General features: G+C 37.7%; 5 protein-coding genes across 5 annotated transcripts; all 5 read left to right on the forward strand.

The window, feature by feature from the left end:
- The first annotated feature begins 1,109 nt into the window (after positions 1-1,109).
- On the forward strand, positions 1,110-2,064 carry LOC147308514 (C-C motif chemokine 20-like). Its single transcript, XM_086272187.1, has 4 exons — positions 1,110-1,239; positions 1,332-1,440; positions 1,535-1,609; positions 1,697-2,064. The coding sequence occupies exons 1-4, from the start codon at positions 1,170-1,172 to the stop codon at positions 1,734-1,736; spliced, it is 294 nt and encodes a 97-aa protein (XP_086128313.1). The 5' UTR covers positions 1,110-1,169; the 3' UTR covers positions 1,737-2,064.
- A 1,643-nt stretch (positions 2,065-3,707) lies between these two features.
- On the forward strand, positions 3,708-4,348 carry LOC147308515 (C-C motif chemokine 20-like). Its single transcript, XM_086273287.1, has 4 exons — positions 3,708-3,774; positions 3,899-4,007; positions 4,125-4,199; positions 4,288-4,348. Exons 1-4 carry the CDS (start codon positions 3,708-3,710, stop codon positions 4,346-4,348), a joined length of 312 nt encoding a protein of 103 aa, XP_086129413.1.
- Positions 4,349-9,427: 5,079 nt separating this feature from the next.
- LOC147308516 (C-C motif chemokine 20-like) lies at positions 9,428-10,229 on the forward strand. The gene is made up of 4 exons (XM_086272255.1): positions 9,428-9,551; positions 9,639-9,747; positions 9,845-9,919; positions 10,008-10,229. Exons 1-4 carry the CDS (start codon positions 9,485-9,487, stop codon positions 10,054-10,056), a joined length of 300 nt encoding a protein of 99 aa, XP_086128381.1. The 5' UTR covers positions 9,428-9,484; the 3' UTR covers positions 10,057-10,229.
- Positions 10,230-12,777: 2,548 nt separating this feature from the next.
- LOC147308517 (C-C motif chemokine 20-like) lies at positions 12,778-13,464 on the forward strand. The gene is made up of 4 exons (XM_086273288.1): positions 12,778-12,924; positions 13,047-13,155; positions 13,253-13,327; positions 13,416-13,464. The coding sequence occupies exons 1-4, from the start codon at positions 12,858-12,860 to the stop codon at positions 13,462-13,464; spliced, it is 300 nt and encodes a 99-aa protein (XP_086129414.1). The 5' UTR covers positions 12,778-12,857.
- A 5,388-nt stretch (positions 13,465-18,852) lies between these two features.
- On the forward strand, positions 18,853-20,313 carry LOC147308518 (C-C motif chemokine 20-like). Its single transcript, XM_086272163.1, has 4 exons — positions 18,853-19,036; positions 19,153-19,261; positions 19,384-19,458; positions 19,547-20,313. The coding sequence occupies exons 1-4, from the start codon at positions 18,970-18,972 to the stop codon at positions 19,584-19,586; spliced, it is 291 nt and encodes a 96-aa protein (XP_086128289.1). The 5' UTR covers positions 18,853-18,969; the 3' UTR covers positions 19,587-20,313.
- Positions 20,314-20,731: the final 418 nt, after the last annotated feature.

Genomic DNA, 20,731 nt, shown 5'->3' on the forward strand with positions numbered 1-20,731 from the left:
TAATCTCCTCTTTTGGGGGTGATGAATATATCTTATCTAACGATATCATTATTGAGAATATTATAAGTAAAGTAAAAGCATTAGAAAGATAGATATATAGTTTTCAATGATGTTTGACTATGAGATTGCGAACTGCAGGAACTCGGTGATGTGGTTTTGTTGGAAACTTCATGATAAGCAATTACACTTACAATAAGTGCATCATGACCTATTTCAGTGCTCCAGATGCAAAGCTTTACCGTTGTTGCATGGGTCTTGGGTATAAAATAAGTTCCTCTGACCTAGAAAAGAACATCCAACCTCAAAGCAACCCACTTGTAGCGGCCCACGTGAAGTCAGAGCACGGAGGTCTTCAGTGAAGCTTTCATCCTCTTTAAACTCTTATCTCCACTTGTATCTAAATGTCACATACTTTATATCTATCTATAAATATATATATATAATTATTTTTATGTCTCTTTTAAGTTTATGTCAAGAGTCACAAAGAGGAATGACGCTTTATAAAACGTCCCATGTTGCACGGCTGGCTCTGTCTTATCAGGGTGTGTTGATGCAGGTCACACTGGTCACATGTCTAACATGTGTGACCTAATATGTCTCTTTTCAGTTTTCCTATAATTACAACTTCTAGTTTATATTTGGCCAACATATGACACAATGAGCACTGAATAATATAAAGAGCTTTTTCAAAAAGCTTCTGTATTTTGCTTTTATTTCAATTCAGTTCAGCGAGCAATACTTTTTAACCACACTCTTTTTTACGTGACAGTTTTAATAATTTTGTACTTTACAAATTTCTTTGTATAAATACAATATATAATATGATGCATAATTATTGTGCCCTACCCTAAATACAAGCAAAGTTGTAACAAGTTTAATTGATCGCTTATTTTATAGAAAGTACTTTTTAATTAGAAGGGGTTTTTTTTCCTTGTAGTGGTTTTATGTAAGGTTTTACCATTTAAACGTTTCCACTCTTGGTTGGACAGAATTTTGGGTTCTATAAATAAAAAAAATTAGGGGGGTTTTCGTGACAGTCTAGCACCACTGATGTGGTCAGAGCTGAGGTATAAATGAAGCTCCTCAACAGTGCACCCCCTTTCACTCCACTTGAAGATAGGCGAGACAACTTTATCATCAGAATCACTGTTGTCAACTGAAACAAAGACATGGTGACAATCAAAGCCATGGCGATGGTGATCGCACTCACTATTTGTCTGACTGCGAACAGTTCTGACGGTATGTACTTGCTGCCTTTCTGTTTTTCATCTTTAATTTTAATTATTTATTACTATTATTTATTATTATATATTTTCTTTCCTTTTTCACAGGCTATCGTTACTGCTGTCGAAGATATATGACAGGCCGATTACGAGATCTTGAAATTAAGGGGTACTCAGTCCAGACTATTAAGGAGATGTGTCCCATTGATGCCATCATGTGAGCGTCACTAAAATCATTTTAAAGGTTAAAGACAGCTTCAATGATTACCGTGGGTGTATAAATATTTACATATTGCTTTGTTTTAATGCAGTTTCCACACAAAGAAGGGGAAAGCATGCGCCAATCCAGCTCTGAAGTGGGTGATGGACGCTGTTGATCGTTTAAGGTGAGATTTTTAGAAAGAAAATAATGAACAAATGTTCTGATTTGAAACAAACAGCAAGAGAAGTAACTCCATCTATCATCATTTTAGGAATAAAGCGCAGAAGATCCACCAGAACAACTCACTGTAGCAGAAATAGAGGATCGTCTGAGCTTTTTAAGGATGCCAGCTACAGCAGACTGTTTTCTATGTGAGCTCTGCAGCCTGCAGCCAGCAACCAGCAATGCATCACTGTTTTTAAATCCAGTTAACTCCAGCTTGAAGAGCCTGCTGTAAATGGCGAATGTGGTGTTCAGCAATGCATATCTCAGCTCAGTTGTAAGAGCTTGTATCATATTATGTCTTTATCGTCTTTGTAAATCTTATTTTTTGCTTTTATATGTTTATAAAATAATTTATAAAAAGAGTCATTTGTTTTATTAATGGTTTTGTAGTTTCATCTAATCATTCAAATAAAATGAGTACCTGTTCCAAGTCTAAAACAACTTGTTCTTGTGTGCTGTTTAATTTTTTATCGTTAGGCTGTGTACACCAGAAATAATTTTAACTTTGACTATATGTATATATATTTATTCAATCTCCTTTTTCCATCACACTTTGATTGCATCACTTTTTTGTATTTTTTCTATTTAATCAGCTGCTGTAACACAGTAGCTTCCCAACTTTTGTGATAAAGAAAGTATTTCTCATCATATTCTAATTACATTATCACAAACTGAGAATGCAGAATTCTAACTTATTGTAAATGCGGTGATTTAAATGTTTAAACAAGGCATCCACATTTTTTTGGCCACACGGCACCACAAATGGACATTTTTAAAGTAATTTACACAAATTTCCCATAGTCTAAGTCGATATAAAAGCACAGAATTCGATGGGCATTCATCCATCACGTCTCCGCCAAATAAAAAAAACAAACTTTCCTTGCTTGGAAGCAAGGTTCACTCAGAAAAAAGCAATCTACATGTAGCAGATATGAGATAAGGGCATATTACAGATGATATATTTTATTATGCTCTCTATTTATCATGATAAAATAAGATAGATATAATAAGAAATACATGGACTGACAGTCACACAGTCTCAAAAAATGGAAACAAAGTGCCAAAAAATCCCCAAACAAACAAAACCCCAAACTCTCTCTTATTGATATGCAGACAATGTTATTTCTGTTATTTCTGTATTTTTTAAAGTCTTATGATGCCATAGTCAAGCGTTTTACACATTCATCCAACAAGTAAAAGAGCAGACTGAGTCGAAAGCAGACACCGTTAATGTCGTTAGTATCACAGATCAAAACAAAAAGACCCGTTAAAAACACCTGCCGCAGTCCCCTATCAGTCAGAGGAAGCGGTACAATTAAATCGGTATCTCTCATTTTCTCCGCTTTGCTTTTCTCTCCACTGAAGAATCTGCTCACATCTATAATCCCACATTCTTTTTATCATTTTATGTCTCCTGATGGCCTGTTATCACAGAAACATGGCATGTTTTGAAGCCATAATTAAAATTTGGACACATCTGTTTATGTCGAGAGAGGCCATAAACAGAGGATTTTTTTATGCCAACTTAAGTTTGACTCGGGTCAGACCAACAAGTACTCTGGATTTGATCTTTTAGAACATGAGGAACGCTTCATAGGATGAACGTTGAGTAGAAATAGCCTTGAAAAAAATGGACTATTCACTTAAACTGAATTGCTCAAACATAATAACATCAGTGCTGTACAGTACAAACACACCAATATGATGATATACAGAACACAGAAATAGAAAAACAGTTAAAAACAGTTACACAGGAGATTTTCTGAACTTTACTGTAAAATTTGAACAATGCTGTCATTCCATAATCATACCAATGATTGCAAACGCTACCATTGTTTTGATCCAACAATGATCCAAGCAGTTCCTCTTTGTTTCACTGGGGAAAGTGGCAGGATTTTTTCATGATGTAGCTTCTTCTGCTCTGGGCTGAGCTGAAGTATTTATGAAGCTGCTTGATCAGCACATTACCAGCACAGCCTCACTGACTCAACCTGAAGAGCCACCAGATACAGTGAGATAGCTTCATCATCACTGCTGCCACCACAAACACAGAAGACATGCTGCCAATTAAAGCTGTGGTGGTGATCGCACTTACTGTTTGTCTGCCTGCAAGCACATTTGCTGGTATGTACTTGTCTTTGTTTCTTTTGTTTCTTTGTCTTTTCTCCCTTAATCACATACGCTTACACATCAGCATTGCCACTACTGGGATCTGGCAGATACAGATATTATATTTTACTCTTCCCAGCTTATCGTCACTGCTGTCGAAGGTACATGATAGGCAGGTTACAGGACTCCATCATCAAGGGGTACTCAGTCCAGACTGACACAGAGTTGTGTCCCATCAATGCCATCATGTGAGCATCTTTAAAATTATTTTAACAAACTGCTTTAAAGATCAAAAAATACTTGAGACGAAATTAGTGTTTACTGTGGGTGTAAAAATATTTACATATTGCTTTATTTTAATGTAGTTTCCACACAAAGAAGGGGAAAGCATGCGCCAATCCAGCTCTGAAGTGGGTGATTGACGCTGTCGATCATATAAGGTGAGATTTTTTGAAGCAGAATAAAGAGCAAGTGTTCTGATTTTCTAATAAACAGCAAGAGAAGTAACTCCGTCTATCATCGTTTTAGGAATAAAGCACTGAAAATCCACCAGCACAGCTCACAGGGGCGGAAAAAGAAGACCATCTGAGCTTTTTACGCGCACGGTGGATGCCAGCTAAAGAAACACTTCACTCTTTTATCTTCCACTGACGTCCGTCTCGTGGAACCTGCTGCAAATGACAAATATGTTGTTAAACAACAGCAATATCAGCTCAGTTTTAAAAGCTTGTGTAATATTTTAATTTTATATTCTTTGTAAATGTAAGATAGGATTTTATAGTTTCATATAAATGCTGAAATAAAACGAGCACATGTGCCCGATCTGCTTGTGTGCTGTTGTTTTCTGTGGTGAAAACATCCAGCTTTGGAAGTTCTGTGCTGCTAATAGTTAAACAATGACAGGTGAGAGTCCTGTGACATGAGCAGGAGGAAGTCATGGGAGCTGAAGAAGGAACCGGTATTTCTGTTGACATGGTGTCATTAGCTACCACTTAATTATTAAAGTAACATTCATGTAATAATTAAGTAATACAGCAATAATGGTTTGAACTGCATAACATTAAATTGCAGTTTATTTAATTGGGTTATATGGGGTCATAAACTGGATGTAATAATGTCTGTGAAGCAATGCAAATCAGAAATATTATAATATATAGTGTAATATATTAATAAGAATATATAACTGCTAGGAATCAAATAGTGATAACTATGCATGTACATTTTTATATACTAAATTTAAAGTGGTAGTAACCTCATAATAATAAGGTAATACTGGTTGATGCTTTAATATATTAGAAAAGTTTTATTATATTATGACGATGAAATTAAACTTACCTTACATCCCCAGCATGTGTTTGAAGGTAACTGTGTAAATATTCTGTCAATTGCTGTCTTTTAAAAACACACCTGAGATAGTTTCTATGCAATAACCAGGAATCCGGGCTGCAGAATGCATAACTCCCTGTTTTCTCTCCATGTTAATAACCTATGAAAGCAAACTCAAATAATGTGTTACTTTGTGTAACCATCACGTTACTTTGTCATAATTGAATGAGTTTATTTGCAGTGCTCATGAACGCGAATCATACAGTCTCGATTTACAAGGTCCTTTGTAGAGGAAAATCCATTAATGAGGTCTGAGCTCCAATCGCACGTGAAGAGGAACAAATTTTTCTCCACCCCTCGCTCTCGCACAGATTTCTCTCAGCAGGATAACTTCTCCACAGAAGAGAGGGACAGGTGAATAATCGTAGAGGAACACAAGCGGCAGAGTTGCAGACTGGAGCAGGTTTCAATAACATGGTTAATTCAACACTCAGACGCAGACTAAAGGATCTCTCCCAGTATAAGTAGTGGCAGGTTGATCAGCACATGACAAACAGGTGAGCTTGATTGTGTCAGGTGTCCCCGAGTGGAAGGTGGGAATTCTGGAAGGATCAAACCCTTGCAAGACAAAGCATGGTTAGGCACACACGCACAAACACATCCACACACTCATAGTGATAAAGAAGGAGAGAGAGAATGGCAGCGATGCACGGGAGGACCATGACAGCCTTGGCTGTTATAATGGGTAGACGCCTGACCTGATGGATACAGACTCTTTGCTCACTCACGCAGAAATGCACTGATTTACTGACTTTTCTGTCTTTGTCTTTTGTCAGTCAACACCTAATACACTTGTGTGGACTTCCTCTTCTGTATCAAGCTAGAGCCGCTTGCCACTTGTGGTAGTTTATGTGTAATAACCAGAAATGAGAAATATGTAACCAAGACATGAGATGGTTTTGGTGGAAAGTTTATAGTAAGCAATTGCATTTATAGTCCGTGGATCGTGACCTATTTCAGTGGTTCAAATGCACAGCTTTTCCTTTGTTGCATCGGTCTTCGGTATAAAATAAGCCCCTTTGACCTAAAACCTTCGTATAACCTCAAAGCAACCCACGTGTAGCGCCCACATTCAGCAAGAGCACGAAGGTCTTCGGTGAAATACCTGATCCTCTTCAAACACTTATCCCCATGTGCTTCTAAATGTCACACACTGTATTAGTTATTTTTAGGTATCTTACATTTTAAGTGCATGTTGAGATTCACAAAGAGGAACAACACCTTAAAAACCTTGTGCTAACATGTGTCTTTTTAAAGTTCTTTCAAAAAAATACCCAAATATAAGCTCATGTACACATTTAAAGTTCCTGTATTTTACTGCAGTTTAGTCCATTATAATTCAGAAGGAAATGCTTTTTTTGCTGGGTTTTCGCTGTGGAGGTTTCGTTGTGGTTTTTTAAACCACACTTTTTATTGTGACAGCGTAAATTACTTTCTACTTTGCAAATTTTTCTCTGTGTTTACAGTTAACATGATATGATGTTTTCTTAAAGGTTAAACAGTCCCACCATGAAGACAAGTGAGTTGGGATAATTGTAGATGATCGTTTAGTTTCTAGAATGTCAGCTGACACGTGCGCTTACATTTTTATACAACCTGTTGCACACATATTGGTTATCGTGTTGTGGGTCATGTTGTTTTCTGTGTGAGCTTTGCCGCCAGCAGCCAGCGACTCTTTTGGTTTGCTGGTGTAAACAATGCAGTATCAGCGCGCGTGTAAGAGAAAATCTTTATAAATGCATTTTGTGTTGTGCTGTTTGAATGATGTATCCTTCCTCCTTTACTCTTAATTCTCTATTTAACAGGTATTACAGTCACAATTTGAATTCTACTGGAAGGATTGTACAGCACACATTTTTGTTAACTTTAAAAAACAAGACTTGGGTTCCCCAGTTTAGCCATTTAAATCTACCGTGTTGGATCAAGGACACATCTGAAACCTGCAGGACACCGGCTCTTGAGGCCTGGAGTTGGACACCCCTGGTGTAGGCTACCAAAACATTTAATAGGCGTGCATCTATACTTTTGTTCCCGTGTGGGTTACAATACCGGCATTCATTTTATATTTAATCCCCTAGTTGTGCCAGATTTTGAATTACTACGGTGTAAACCTTTTTGTATTTTCTGTTTAATCGGCTGCTATAAGACAGTTATTTCTTCTTCTTCTTCTTTTTGGCTGCACATAGAAAACACATATGTTCCATAGCCCAGGATGACATCATTGATGTGGAAAAAGCATAAAATTTTATGGACACTGGTCTATCAAATCTCCACCAATGAAAACTCTTTCCTTGCTTGAAAGCAAGGCTCATTCAGAAAATCTACCTGTAGCAGATATGAAATAACAGTTAATTACACAATGGTAAGAAAAATCTGTCATAACACAGGAAAAGATAAGCCTGAAGCAAACCCACTCACACAGACAGAGTGGGTTTGCTAGTTTCAGTTTAGTTTTTATTATCTTTTGTATTTATGATGATACAATGATAAAGAATAGAATAAATATTAGAGATCTAGAGTGATTGTAGTGATCTCAGTCTCAAAAGCACATTTGACCGTGTCCACAGAGTGTCCTGTGGGAGTTGCTCTGGGAGTATGGGGCATCTAAGAGCCGATCAGTCCTTATACTTCTATTGCAAGACCTTGGTCTGCATAGCCGACAAATAAGTTTGCTGGTGGGTGTTGGACTCCATCAGGGCTGATTCTGATCATAAATTTTATGGACAGAATTTATAGCAGTAGTCAAGTGGCAAAAGGCTTCCACTTTGTTCTCAGAATCTCGTATCTGCTTTTTGCAGATGATGTGGTTCATCAGCACCTCCAAGTCTGAGGTCATAGTCATCAGCCAGAAAAGGGTGGAATTACCACTCTGGGTCGGGGGTGAGTTACTGATGAGTTACTAATGATGAGTTACATCCTTTTACTTGATCAATGTACTTTTTTTTTTTTTGCAACAATCCAAAACAGCGAAAAATACAATGTCAAGTCCAGAATATTCTTCAGTAAAACCTCAAAGGTACTGAATGCTCAAAAATATGCTGAAAGGAAACTTAAGCACATACTCCCACACAATGTAACTGTTTAATTTAACATTAAACACAGTTAAGGCTCACAAATCACATTCCCATCTAAGTGGGAATAAATAAAATACATATGCAACAGTGGGAAGTGTAATAGTTTATACTTCCAGTGTCTTTGAATGAAACAGTTCGGCTATACTTCTGTTTGCTCTCCAGTTGTATTTAGCAGAGGCTGAGCAACCCAAGCGTGTTCCTTCTTCTTTTTCCTAACAAAAGATAAAGATGGAAACACCACAAAGGAGAAACAAAGATGTTCTTTTTATGAACAAATATGCGAAACACTGATACATCTTACACCACATTGTTTGTTTTATTAAAACAGACACTAATGTGTCCTTGTATGTATGTCCTTGAGTGACTTATGTATGTATGTATGTATATATATGTATATATTGTACTATTCTTAGTTAGCGTATTGTCTGTCTTGTCTTAATGTTGGTTTAAAATGGAGCACTGTAACAAAAAATAATTTCCCCCAGGGATCAATAAAGTATTCTGATTCTGATTCTGATTCTGATATTTGAATACAAATACCATATATAAAATATCACACTTGGGTAATAAAATAGTGACAGGTTTATAATTGAATTTTTGTCTCAGCCTTTTGGATTATGACCAGTAAAAATCAATGGTTGTAGCTATGTTTAAACCAGTGACATTTCCCTAATTTAAGAATGACGCTTTTGTGATGTCAATGCTGAGAGTCACAAAAAGGAGCAACGCCTTATAAAATTTCCCACATTGCACTGCTGCCTCTACAGGAGTCTTTGTCCGGTCAGGGTGTGTTAATGCAACAATTAACATGTATGATGCAATGTTTTTCTTTTAAATTGCCCATAATTATAATTCCTTGCTTCCTACTGAGCTGGTTTGAAATCAATTCCTCCCAAAAGTTACACGTTTTTACACAGTTAATAAGTAATCACACTACCTTTTTGTGACAGGTGTGTGTATGTGCATAAACACTGTAAGACTGGAAAAGTGTTAAATAAAAGTTGTTCCATAAATTTCCATAATCAAAACAAATGTTTCCAAACACTGCCGTTGTGTGGATCCATGTGGATTCATACGCCCCTCCTACTTGTGCCTCTGCTGGGACTTTTTGTGATGATGTCACATGTCTTGATGCGCTTAGAGCTGAGGTATAAATGAGGCTGCTGAGATTAACAGTTTTACCAGCACAACCTCTCTGACTCCACCTGAAAAGGCGAGACAGTTTCATCGTCAGAGTCACTGCTGCCAACACAAACGAAGAAGACATGCTGCCAATCCGAGCTGTGGTGGTGATCGCACTTACTGTTTGTCTGACTGCAAACACATCAGCAGGTTCGTATTTGTTGCTTTCTTGTCCTTTCTTGCCTTTCTATGATTTGTTTCTTGTTTAGTCACAAATTGTCTTTCCTTCTTTCACAGCTTATCCTGACTGCTGTCGAAGGTACATGAGAGGCAAATTACCATATTCAGCCATCAAGGGGTACTCAGTCCAGACTGTCACAGAGATGTGTCCCATCAATGCCATCATGTGAGCATCATTACAATTACTTTAACAAACTGCTTTAAAGAAACTAGTGTTCACTGTGGGTGTGCAAATATCAACATATCGTTTTATTTTAATGTAGTTTCCACACAAAGAAGGGGAAAGCATGCGCCAATCCAGCTCTGAAGTGGGTGATTGACGCTATTGATCGCATAAGGTGAGATCTTTAGAAACAGAATAAAGAGCAAATGTTTTGATTTTCTAATAAACAGCAAGAGAAGTAACTCCATCTATCATCATTTTAGGAAAAAAGCGCAGAAGATCCACCAGCGCAGCTCACAGCTGCAGAAATAGAAGATCATTGGAGCTTTTTAAAGAGACCACTGATGCCAGCTACAGAAAACCAAGTTTTTTATGAGATCTTTGCATCCAGCAACTGTTTTATAGTCCAGTGAACTCCATCATGTGGAGCCTGCTGTAAATAAGAAAGATGTTGTCATACAATGGACATATTAGCTCAGTTTTAAGAGGTCTATAATATTAATTTATACTTTGTAATTGTAACATTTTGGTTTTGTGCATGTACTGTTGTGTTAAATAAGAGTAATTTATGCAATTGTTTTTGTGGTTTTATACATACATTGAAATAAAATGAGTACCTCTTGTGGGTCTAAAACTATTAGCACGTATGCGCTGTTGAATTTTTTCACACTAAACACGTGACACTGCATTCCTCCTTTAATCTTTCCAGAGTTCCAGCTCTAGACATTTGTGTCATAACATGAAACCTAGAAAACAGCTAAACAATAACTGACGAAACTTCTCAAAGGAGGAAGTTGTGGGAGCTGCTTATGTAAAGCATGTAGTAGAGCAGGTATTTCATCAGCTATGATGAAGTGGAAGGCTTAGAAGGCTTAAATAAGAGCTGCAAAATGCATAACTGCCTGTTTTCTGTCCACTTTAGTGTTAATAGGTCAAGGTCAAGGTCAAATTTATTTATATAGCACATTTCAAACAGCCGATGCTGCACAAAGTGCTTAACAATATAAGCCATTCAACTTTACCCCATTCAACTTTAAAAACCATAAAAAAAACTTGTCTGTACTTTCGAACAGAAAATGTTAATTCACATGACCTTGACAACAACACCTGATTAATGGCAGATAACCAACAAGGAAGTTGCTGAGACATTTCCACAGTCCTACCTGCGGGCAAAGACAGGTGAAATTTTCCGGCGGCCCTGCCAGAACCACAGAGCTGCCAGAGAACAGGGAGGAGTCTACAATAGGGGAAGTCCAGGTCCTCAGACAGAGCTGCACCTACACACTCTGCTTGGCTGGTTCAGCTTCCTGTGACCATCTTTGCTGCATTCCTGTACATTTCACTTTTGCATTATATTTAAAAACACAGACTAGCTACATTATGTACTCATGAAACTTGGAGAAAGGAAAGCTGCTGCAGCTGTGTGCCGAGGGAGCTCGGTTTCAATTTGGGCAAATTTCCTCCCTCAAGTACTTTAACATTGTTGCTTTACACTTTAATAATATTATTTAACATTGCACCACAAAATTATGTGAATAACATTCATTTTTAGAAGGTAATCATGCTTCATCTGATATCCTGTTTGACTTTTTAACAATTACTCACTTTATCACAACACAGTGACGTGGATATGATCAAGTGGGGCTGCTGGTACACTGAGGGGACACACTGCAGGGATTCTATGCATTATAAGTTCACTATTACACACACCCGGCTCAAAAATAAAGTAATGAAAAAACTGTGGCAGTGCAAACATTTTTCTAAAGATTTACTAGGTCAACTTTATGCACAAAATTAAAAGATTTGCTTTTCACTCTAAAAAAGAAAACATTGGCAAACCTTAAGATATATCAGAACAACATGATGCAATGCCTTTCTGAAAATTCTCAGCTTTTGACTTTTGTTGCTGACTTTAAAAAGAGCTCCTCATTTAGTCAAGAATTCTAGCAACCTGGACTTTCTTGTTCATCTAATTCCAATATTCCTGTGTGGTTGAAAATAAACTTGTAGCTTCAGTGGTATGTATTTCCCCATTCTCAGAGGCTTGGCTTGTATTGCTCCCAGCTGGCGACCTGGGACTTTTCATCTGTTTGGCTGCTGTACTAACCACTGCACCGTGGCAACACATGGAGCCTTCCTTTACAAACATTTAGCTGATAAAACTACATTTATTTAATGTAGAATAAATAAAATGAAGAGGACACAGCAGAAGGTTAGCTGAAACACTGTTTCTTCTGAATAGGTAAACCACACTAGTTTGGTTAAAGCCATAATCTTTGCAGGTAAAAAGTGAACTGGAAATGCATCCCAATCATTCTATGAATGAATTATCACATGCTTGGCTGGCTGGATTGTTAGCTGTTTGGTTTGATGATGGGTTGGATGGTTGGAGGGTCAGTATTACTTTTACTATTAAGAAACTGTGTCCTTTAGTCTCATTTACTTATCAGAATTTTGTCTTTGCTGATGTAAAACTCAGTAGTTTAGTGTTGTTCTTAAAAATGCAACTAAAAAGTTTTCAGCAAGACTAAAAATGAAATCAGATATATTGAGTTTAATATAGTTTGTTACTTTTAAGTCAAAAACTTTAAATTAGTGTATATTTACCCAGGCATACTTGAGCTTTTCATAAGCTTGTCTTTTATTGAGTACTTTACATCAGGTCCTGTATGGCTTGTTGCTGCTGGATCTGCGGTCATTTTCCTGGAATAAGAAGGAAAATGTGATCTCGCCTACTTAATCTTTAAATAGTTTTGAAACAGACATTTAATCATACCTGGAATTTTTTTAAACTAATATTATCAGTGAAATAGTAAGCATCTGCACATATTTGGTCTATAAATATCACAACATTCCATAATCAGTGCAATTTCAGAAGCCTGCAGATCCATGGATCCATGTGTATTTATAGGTCCCTCCCACATGTTCCACCTGTTTTGTTTTGTTTTTATTTTTAACTTTCAATGCTGGGATTTTTCTAGTTCGCTAAGAGCTGAGGTATAAATGAGGCTGCTGTGATCAGCACATCACCAGCACAACCTCTCTGACTCCACCTGAAAAGGCGAGACAGTTTCATCATCAGAGTCACTGCTGCCAACACAAACGAAGAAGACATGCTGCCAATCCGAGCTGTGGTGGTGATCGCACTTACTGTTTGTCTGACTGCAAACACATCAGCAGGTTCGTATTTCTTTCCTTCTTGTCTTATTTTCTTTAATTTTTTTCTGTTTAATCACATTTACACATAAGCACTATTTTTTGTCCTCTGTTATATGAACAAATGGTCTTTCCTTCTTTCACAGCTTATCCTCACTGCTGTCGAGGGTACATGAGAGGCAAATTACCATATTCAGCCATCAAGGGGTACTCAGTCCAGACTGACACAGAGATGTGTCCCATCAATGCCATCATGTGAGCATCATTACAATTACTTTAACAAACTGCTTGAAAGAAATTTGTGTTTACTGTGGGTGTGCAAATATCAACATATTGCTTTATTTTAATGTAGTTTCCACACAAAGAAGGGGAAAGCATGCGCCAATCCAGCTCTGAAGTGGGTGATTGACGCTATCAATCGTATAAGGTGAGATTTTTAGAAACAGAATAAAGAGCAAGTGTTCTGATTTTCTAATAAACAGCAAGAGAAGTAACTCCATCTATCATCATTTTAGGAAAAAAGCGCAGAGGATCCACCAGCGCAGCTCACAGCTGCAGATGTAGAAGATCATCTGAGGTTTTTAAACAGACCACTGACGCCAGCTACAGAAAACAAACTAAGAGCTTGTATAATATTAATTTATACATTGTAAATATCAGATTTTGGTTTTTGCATCTAGTGTTGTGGCAAAAAAGCGTAATTTATGAATATGTTTTTGTGATTTTATACATACATTTAAATAAAATGAGTCTAAACTATTACCCGTTATGTGCTGTTGAGTTTTTTTCACATTTAACACGTGGCGCTGCATTCCTCCTTTTATTTTGTTCCCTAGTTTGTAACAGTGAAAAATTCCAGCTTGGAAGTTCTGTGCTGCAATCTAATTGTTAAACAATAGCAGATGAAAGTCCTGTGACATCAGCAGGAGGAAGTCACAGGCTGTTTATTTAAAGCATGTATCAGAACAGGTATTTCTGTGCAGACAAGATGTCATCAGCTCTGATGATGGTGTTTAGTTGCACTTTTTACTACAGGCTGGTAATAATGATGCAATAGTGGGGGTAATGAGGTGGAAGGAGCCCAGTAATAACACAGAAAGAGGACGTTATTACTAATTACTAAAGTAATATCAAGGTCATATCATGAATCACAATTGTTTGACAAAAACCAATATTAGACTAATTGGGTGATAAGAGGCCAGAAAATGGGAATAGTGGGAAATGTAGAAACAACATATGCCAATAAAACAATGCCAGTTAGTACAGCAGTATATCGAGGACAATATGATAAACTGCTAGCAATAAAATTGTAAGAACTGTGCATTTGAATTTTTATTTACTGACTTTAAAGTGGTTGTAACCTCATAAGAATAAGGTAATATGGGTTAATGTTTTAACGTATTAGGATAGTATTACCATATTATGATGCTAATATGAATCTTACCTTACATCTGCAGCGGAAACATTATTATATGTGGCCTGTTACCTGGAAACATCTGCAATACTTTCTGAGCAGCTATACAACACTTTGATAATCAAATGTAGCTTTAGGCCACATCGGTACGCGAGTGAAAGTGATTTTTAGATGGCATGGATGCACAGCGGTCATGTGGCGAGTCCTTCATGTGCTGCTGTGCACTGCCACCCACTGCGGGTACTCTGCACTACACACCGTGGCTGTTCAGCATGTCTTATGCTCTTATGGTCACTTCACATTTTGCTTGATCATTATTTACAGTTTCATAATCGCTTTATTGGGAAATGTTTCTATATTATTATTCCAATTTTCTGGCTTCTTATCACCCAATTTATGGTTTCTTATGGCAGTTTGTTGTCTTTTCTGGTCATTTTGTGTATAATTGATTTAATTAATTTTATTTTTAAATCTCATTGTGGTCCCTGAATCTTTGGCTCCTTGATTTTTCTGTCTCTTTATTCCTTTAACTGTTTTGACATTTTGTTTGTTGCCTTCTAGCTTTATACTTCTTTGTAATAGTTTTAAATGCTTATCTTTTTTTTCCTAGTAGTTTTTCATTGTATGTATTTATGTATTTGTTTGATCAGATATATTAACTGCAATATAGTTTACTACCTCTAGTCTAAGGAGCTTGCAAAGAAAAGCATCTGGACTTCTTTGAGTTGCTTGAAGACGTTTCATCTCTCATCCGAGAAGCTTCTTCAGTTCTAAGGTCAAATGGTGGAGAGTCCCAGATTTAAACCCAGTGGGAGTTTCCCCCCAAACAGGGACAAAGGGACCCCCTGATTATCCTCTAACTAATCACATGAGCCAAGGTGTGAAAATGGGTGTGGGTCACAATCAGCCTGGTTTTGGGTGAGCTCATTGTGAAACCTAACCCCACCCTATCATGTGATTTCCTGAGGTCAGATGGCCCAGGGTGTGAGTGGGCGTTAAGGCGTCTGGGAAGGGATCTCAAAACTGGATTATAGATGGCAGAGAGTTGGTGTCGTAAACCCCCGCCTCTGTTCAAAGATGGTCGCTCACAGTGGACATAGATGGCTTCTTTCACTCCTCTTTCAAACCATCTGTCCTCTCTGTCCAAAATGTGAACATTGTTTTCTCTATTATTATGTTGCTCTTTGTTGTTTGCTGTCTCCTCTGTTTGTTTTTTTTGTTTGTTTGTTTTTTTTCTCCATACAGGTGACCCAGGAGTTCTTTTTTTTTCTTCTCTCTCTTCCCCCCCCTTCTCACCGTCTCTTCTCCCCTTTGGTTTTCTTTCTTTCTCTCCCCCTCTTTCTCTCATTCATTCCCCCTGTCCTATTTATTAAAAAAAAAAAAAAAAAAAAAAAATGACAAAGGATGAACTGAAGCTCTGCCATCACGTAATGTCGCATACTGCTGTTTCTGATGTCATTTAGAAAAAAAAAAAAAAAAAAAAAAAAAAAAAAAAAGAAGCACTGGGACAGAGGATGATGGGTGGATGAGGAAAAGAAGGAGGAGGAGGTGATGGGAAGGTGCAGAGAGAAAGACAGATGTTTATCGACAGGGAAAGGTAAGGATGTGTAGACACGTGTCTCCTGGTTTATTTAAGAGTGATAATTGATCAAACCCCCACACATGCCTGTTGTTTCCAAGGAACATGTAACTTTAATATGCACTTACCTGCAAAAATTGTGCAAGATAAATCTAACAAATATCATTTTTCCACATGTCCCATATCTTTATAGACCACTGTCCAGCTTTAATTTTAAATTCTATTCAACACCACCTGATCACATCCTGTATTCACACAATCAATCTGAGGGACAGTTGCTCTTTTGTCTCCTTACACGCAATTGTGTGTAAGAAAACAAAATACTCGTACTAATTGTCAAGCACATATGTGGAGCTGTGATGCTTTGGGTTGATTTTGCAGTTACAGGACCTGGGTACCTGTGGGCCATTTGTCCAACAGTTAAACCTGTTGAAAAAAATCAAGGTGTTGCAATGATCCAGTCAGAGTTCAGACCTCGACCTTACTGACATGCTGTGACAGGAGAGCTGTGCATATGTGAAAGCCTGCAAACCTTACCTGAAGGACCTAACCTGAAGCAGTGTTGTAAAGAAGATGCCGTGTGAAGAGCAGCTTGTTTGCAATATGATGTTTCGTGGAAAAATGAGCTGTACAGTATCTCCTAGAAAAAGACGTGGTATTACTGCCTGCAGGAAATGGTTTACTGAAATATGAAGCTTAGTATTCACTTCAGGCTGTCAAGAGCCTCAGTCTGCGGGGACAGCAAAAGTGTACCAGCAGGTCAGAGTGCAGTTATGCACAGTTGCAAGTATGTGGTCGTTACAGTAGAGAAGATTTTCCCCAGAGGTCGTTGATGATGGGAGGTGGTATCTGCCTCTGCTCCAGGGGTCTACAGTGAAACCAGATATGGAGATGAGTAAAACCATGACTCTGTTGTATTGTTTTAACAGCATCCACAGCTGGACTTTTTAACCTGGTGTTGCAATGTTGCCAGATTCTAAAACATTGAACCTTTGCTGGGAAGTGTTGTTCATATATGTTCAGAATCCGCAGAATTGGGGTGACCTGCATGTCACACCAATGCACTTTTCATCTTATTTATCTTATGTAAATAAGATCACACGGCTCTAAGATTTCAGTGTAGTCCCCAAAATCAAAAGCTGCCAGGATCAATTACCACTAATTACTGTTCTGCAAGATTTTGTTTCTTTAAATCTTCACATTCAACACTCAACTTGAATTTCTTGGCATTTGTTTTCCTCTTCATTAGTTTGTCTGTTAGTTGATATGGCACAGCGGAGAGATCTTAGATTTGATGGGTTGTGTGACGCGACATGATTATCGCTCGTCTGTATCTACCATCTTTGTTTCTTGTGTTCCTTTTGCTGTTTGCGTGTGTGTGTCCTGGTACAAGTGTTATTCCACAGCACTTGTTATCTTAAAGGCTCTTACAGTTATGTTACTACCATTGTTGCAAATAAATGAAATAAAAGACAAAAAAAAAAAAAAAAATGTGAACATTGGCATCCTCGAAAGAGTGTCCTTTATCCTTAAGATGCAGATGGACTGCGGAGTCTTGTCCTGTGGAGGTGGCTCTTCTATGTTCTGCCATGCGCTTGTGAAGTGGCTGTTTGGTCTTTCCAATGTAGAGGTCTGGGCATTCCTCGCTGCACTGTACAGCATACACCACATTGTTAAGTTTGTGTTTTGGAGTTTTGTCTTTCGGGTGAACCAGTTTCTGTCTGAGTGTGTTGCTGGGTCTGAAATACACTGGGATGTTGTGCTTGGCGAAAACTCTCCTGAGTTTCTCTGATACACCGGCTACATGTTCATCGTGACCTTTTCCAGCTCTCCAACTCCACAGATTTTCATTTTTATTTGTAATTTTGCATTAGTTGATAATTTATCCTCTTTAAACACTTTATCCCCATGTGCTTCTGAATGTCTCACACTGTATTAGTTTTATTTTTGCCTCTTTTATGTTTTAATTGTTTTAACTGCCTGGTAAGTCGCAAAGACACTCCTTATAAAACTTCCCATGTTGCAGGAGCTGGCTTTGCAGGAGTTTTTGTCTTGTCAGGGAGTGTTAACCTAACATGTGACCCAATATTTGTATGCATATATATATATATCTTTAACATTTATATAAATTTATAATTGTGTGTATGTATAGATAGATAGATAGAACCTGGAAGTCCCGAGGTCAAAATGGGAGATGCCCCCAAGGGTGATGGACAACGACCGAGCTAAGATCCTGTGGGACTTCCAGATACAGACGGACAAAATGGTGGTGGCTAACCAACCGGACATAGTGGTGGTGACAAACAGAAGAAGACGGCCGTAGTGATCGATGTAGCGGTTCCAAATGACAGCAATATCAGGAAGAAGGAACACGAGAAGCTCGAGAAATACCAAGGGCTCAGAGAAGAGCTCGAGAAGATGTGGAGGGTGAAGGTGATGGTGGTCCCAGTGGTATGCCAGTCATCATCCTCCCAAATACTGCGTGTTAAGCTTTATAATATGTTGCTTTGTTTATTCATTCATCATTTTAAAGTTTGGATTCTTTTTCTGGACAGACGTTTGAAACATAGAAATGAAAAAAACTAAAAATGATCGTAGATATACATGCATATAGAACCGTTAGACAGAACACTTTTTTTGCACTGATATTAAATTTTTAACATTTAATAATTTTGCTGGAACAAGAACACCATCTTTTCCTCACCTGCTTGGAAATATGTCATCATGAATGTTTGTTTTTTACTGATATCATCTGTGAAATAAACATGTGCACACATATTTGCATACTTACTAAAGTCAAAACAAAGGTATGCTGACACTAACACAGTGTAGTTTGTATTTATAGCCACTCCCACCTGCTCCACCTGTTCCACCGCTTCCTCTTTTTTTATCTTTAACTCGGGAAAATGCTGGGACTTTTTGTGATGATGTCACATGTCTTGATGCGTTTAGAGCTGAGGTATACATGAGGCTGCTGTGATTAGCAGGTTTACCAGCACAACCTCTCTGACTCCACCTGAAAAGGCGAGACAGTTTCATCATCAGAGTCACTGCTGCCAACACAAACGAAGAAGACATGCTGCCAATCCGAGCTGTGGTGGTGATCGCACTTACCGTTTGTCTGACTGCAAACACATCAGCAGGTTTGTATTTGTTTCCTTCTTGCCTTATTTTCTTTGATTTTTTGTCTGTTTAATCACATTTACACATAAGCATACACATATTTTAATTTAACACGTTTTCTTTCCTTCTTTCACAGCTTATCGTTACTGCTGTCGAAGGTACATGATAGGCAGATTACCATGTTCAGCCATCGAGGGGTACTCAGTCCAGACTGTCACAGAGATGTGTCCCATCAATGCCATCATGTGAGCATCATTACAATTACTTTAACAAACTGCTTTAAAAATTAAAAAAAAAAAAACTTGACACAACATTAGTGTTTACTGTGGGTGTATAAATATTAACATATTGCTTTGTTTTAATGTAGTTTCTACACAAAGAAGGGGAAAGCATGCGCCAATCCAGCTCTGAGATGGGTGATGAACTGTGTCGATCGCATAAGGTGAGATTTTTAGAAACAGAATAAAGAGCAAACACTGTGATTTTCTAATAAACAGCAGGAGAAGTAACTCCATCTATCATCATTTTAGGAATAGAGCGCAGAGGATCCACCAGCTCAGCAGCCTGTGATTCCTCACTGTTTTATAGTGAACGGCGTCTTATGGAGCCTGCTGCAAATGACAAATATGCTGCAGATATCAACTCAGTTTTAAGAGCTTGTGTAATATTAAATGTTTGTATTCATTGTAAATATAAGAGTTGTCCATGAATTAAGCTGTGGTGAGAAAGAGTAACCAGTTCCATGAGTGGTTGTGTGGTTTCAGGGAAACATTGAGTACCTGTTCAGGTCTAAAACCACTTCTGCTTGTGTGCTGTTGAATTTGTCCACATTAACACGTGACACTGCATGCCTCCTTTTATCTTAGTTCTTTGTTTATCTTCTCACGCTGAAAGATTCCAGCTCTGAAAGTTCTCACTGTGAGAAGTTTTCTGGAAGTTCTGTGCCACGTGATAAAAAACCCAGGAAGTCGTTAAACATTAGGTGAATTTCCAGTAACATAAGCAGAAAGACAATGTGGGATCTGTTTCTTTAAAGAATGTTGCAGAGCAGGTATTTCTTTGTTGACAGTTAGATGAGAAATCTGCCCTGATTTTAACCTGTAGCTTTTCTGTGGTTAAGCTAGTTTGACCTTTGACTTAGTATAATACCTCGTTACACATTAAACACAAAATGAATGCAGGTAATCTTATTGTATTATATTCTGATTTATGAAGATCTTCATTTTTTGTATTTTCCATTTAATTTTCTGCTTAAACACAGTCATTTCCCAGCTGTTGGCATAAATAAAGTATTTCTCGTCTTATCTTAATTATATTTTGCTAGATTCTGTGCATGCAAGGAACCGAGGCTCCTTCAGAAACAGCCTGTAGGCAGCAGAGTTATCAAAATTAGATTTTTTTTTTAAATTTGATTGGTTTTAGTGTTAAGTTTTACTCACTACGATAAACTTGGCTGCAGTGGTAAGCGTCTGTGGGTAAGACATGGAGTAAATATTAAAGAACAGCAATTTATCTTTTTAATGGTAATAATGTAATATGGCAATGAGGGAAAGATTTTTAAGTAGACAAAATAAGAAATACAAAAGGACTGTACAGCTGCAAAGTGCTGTCAGGAGCACATTTTCAATATTCTGCAAAGGTCTTGAGCAAACCCTAATTTCTTTAAAATTAGCTAGAAAAGTGAGAGATGTATGCAACGATTTATTGAAACATGT

Source organism: Aulonocara sp. 'chitande type north' Nkhata Bay, linkage group LG18 (genome assembly GCF_057382095.1).
Source record: "Aulonocara sp. 'chitande type north' Nkhata Bay isolate Kocher_YH1m ecotype deep benthic linkage group LG18, A_spYH_male_GT1.1, whole genome shotgun sequence".
Lineage (NCBI taxonomy): Eukaryota > Metazoa > Chordata > Actinopteri > Cichliformes > Cichlidae > Aulonocara > Aulonocara sp. 'chitande type north' Nkhata Bay.

Coding starts and splice junctions, on each gene's coding strand:
- LOC147308514 (XM_086272187.1), top strand. CDS start 1,170: ATGGTGACAATCAAAGCCATGGCGATGGTGATCGCACTCACTATTTGT. Junction 1,240..1,331: donor GACTGCGAACAGTTCTGACG/GTATGTACTTGC, acceptor CCTTTTTCACAG/GCTATCGTTACTGCTGTCGA. Junction 1,610..1,696: donor GACGCTGTTGATCGTTTAAG/GTGAGATTTTTA, acceptor TCATCATTTTAG/GAATAAAGCGCAGAAGATCC.
- LOC147308515 (XM_086273287.1), top strand. CDS start 3,708: ATGCTGCCAATTAAAGCTGTGGTGGTGATCGCACTTACTGTTTGTCTG. Junction 3,775..3,898: donor GCCTGCAAGCACATTTGCTG/GTATGTACTTGT, acceptor TACTCTTCCCAG/CTTATCGTCACTGCTGTCGA. Junction 4,200..4,287: donor GACGCTGTCGATCATATAAG/GTGAGATTTTTT, acceptor TCATCGTTTTAG/GAATAAAGCACTGAAAATCC.
- LOC147308516 (XM_086272255.1), top strand. CDS start 9,485: ATGCTGCCAATCCGAGCTGTGGTGGTGATCGCACTTACTGTTTGTCTG. Junction 9,552..9,638: donor GACTGCAAACACATCAGCAG/GTTCGTATTTGT, acceptor CTTCTTTCACAG/CTTATCCTGACTGCTGTCGA. Junction 9,748..9,844: donor TGTCCCATCAATGCCATCAT/GTGAGCATCATT, acceptor ATTTTAATGTAG/TTTCCACACAAAGAAGGGGA.
- LOC147308517 (XM_086273288.1), top strand. CDS start 12,858: ATGCTGCCAATCCGAGCTGTGGTGGTGATCGCACTTACTGTTTGTCTG. Junction 12,925..13,046: donor GACTGCAAACACATCAGCAG/GTTCGTATTTCT, acceptor CTTCTTTCACAG/CTTATCCTCACTGCTGTCGA. Junction 13,156..13,252: donor TGTCCCATCAATGCCATCAT/GTGAGCATCATT, acceptor ATTTTAATGTAG/TTTCCACACAAAGAAGGGGA.
- LOC147308518 (XM_086272163.1), top strand. CDS start 18,970: ATGCTGCCAATCCGAGCTGTGGTGGTGATCGCACTTACCGTTTGTCTG. Junction 19,037..19,152: donor GACTGCAAACACATCAGCAG/GTTTGTATTTGT, acceptor CTTCTTTCACAG/CTTATCGTTACTGCTGTCGA. Junction 19,459..19,546: donor AACTGTGTCGATCGCATAAG/GTGAGATTTTTA, acceptor TCATCATTTTAG/GAATAGAGCGCAGAGGATCC.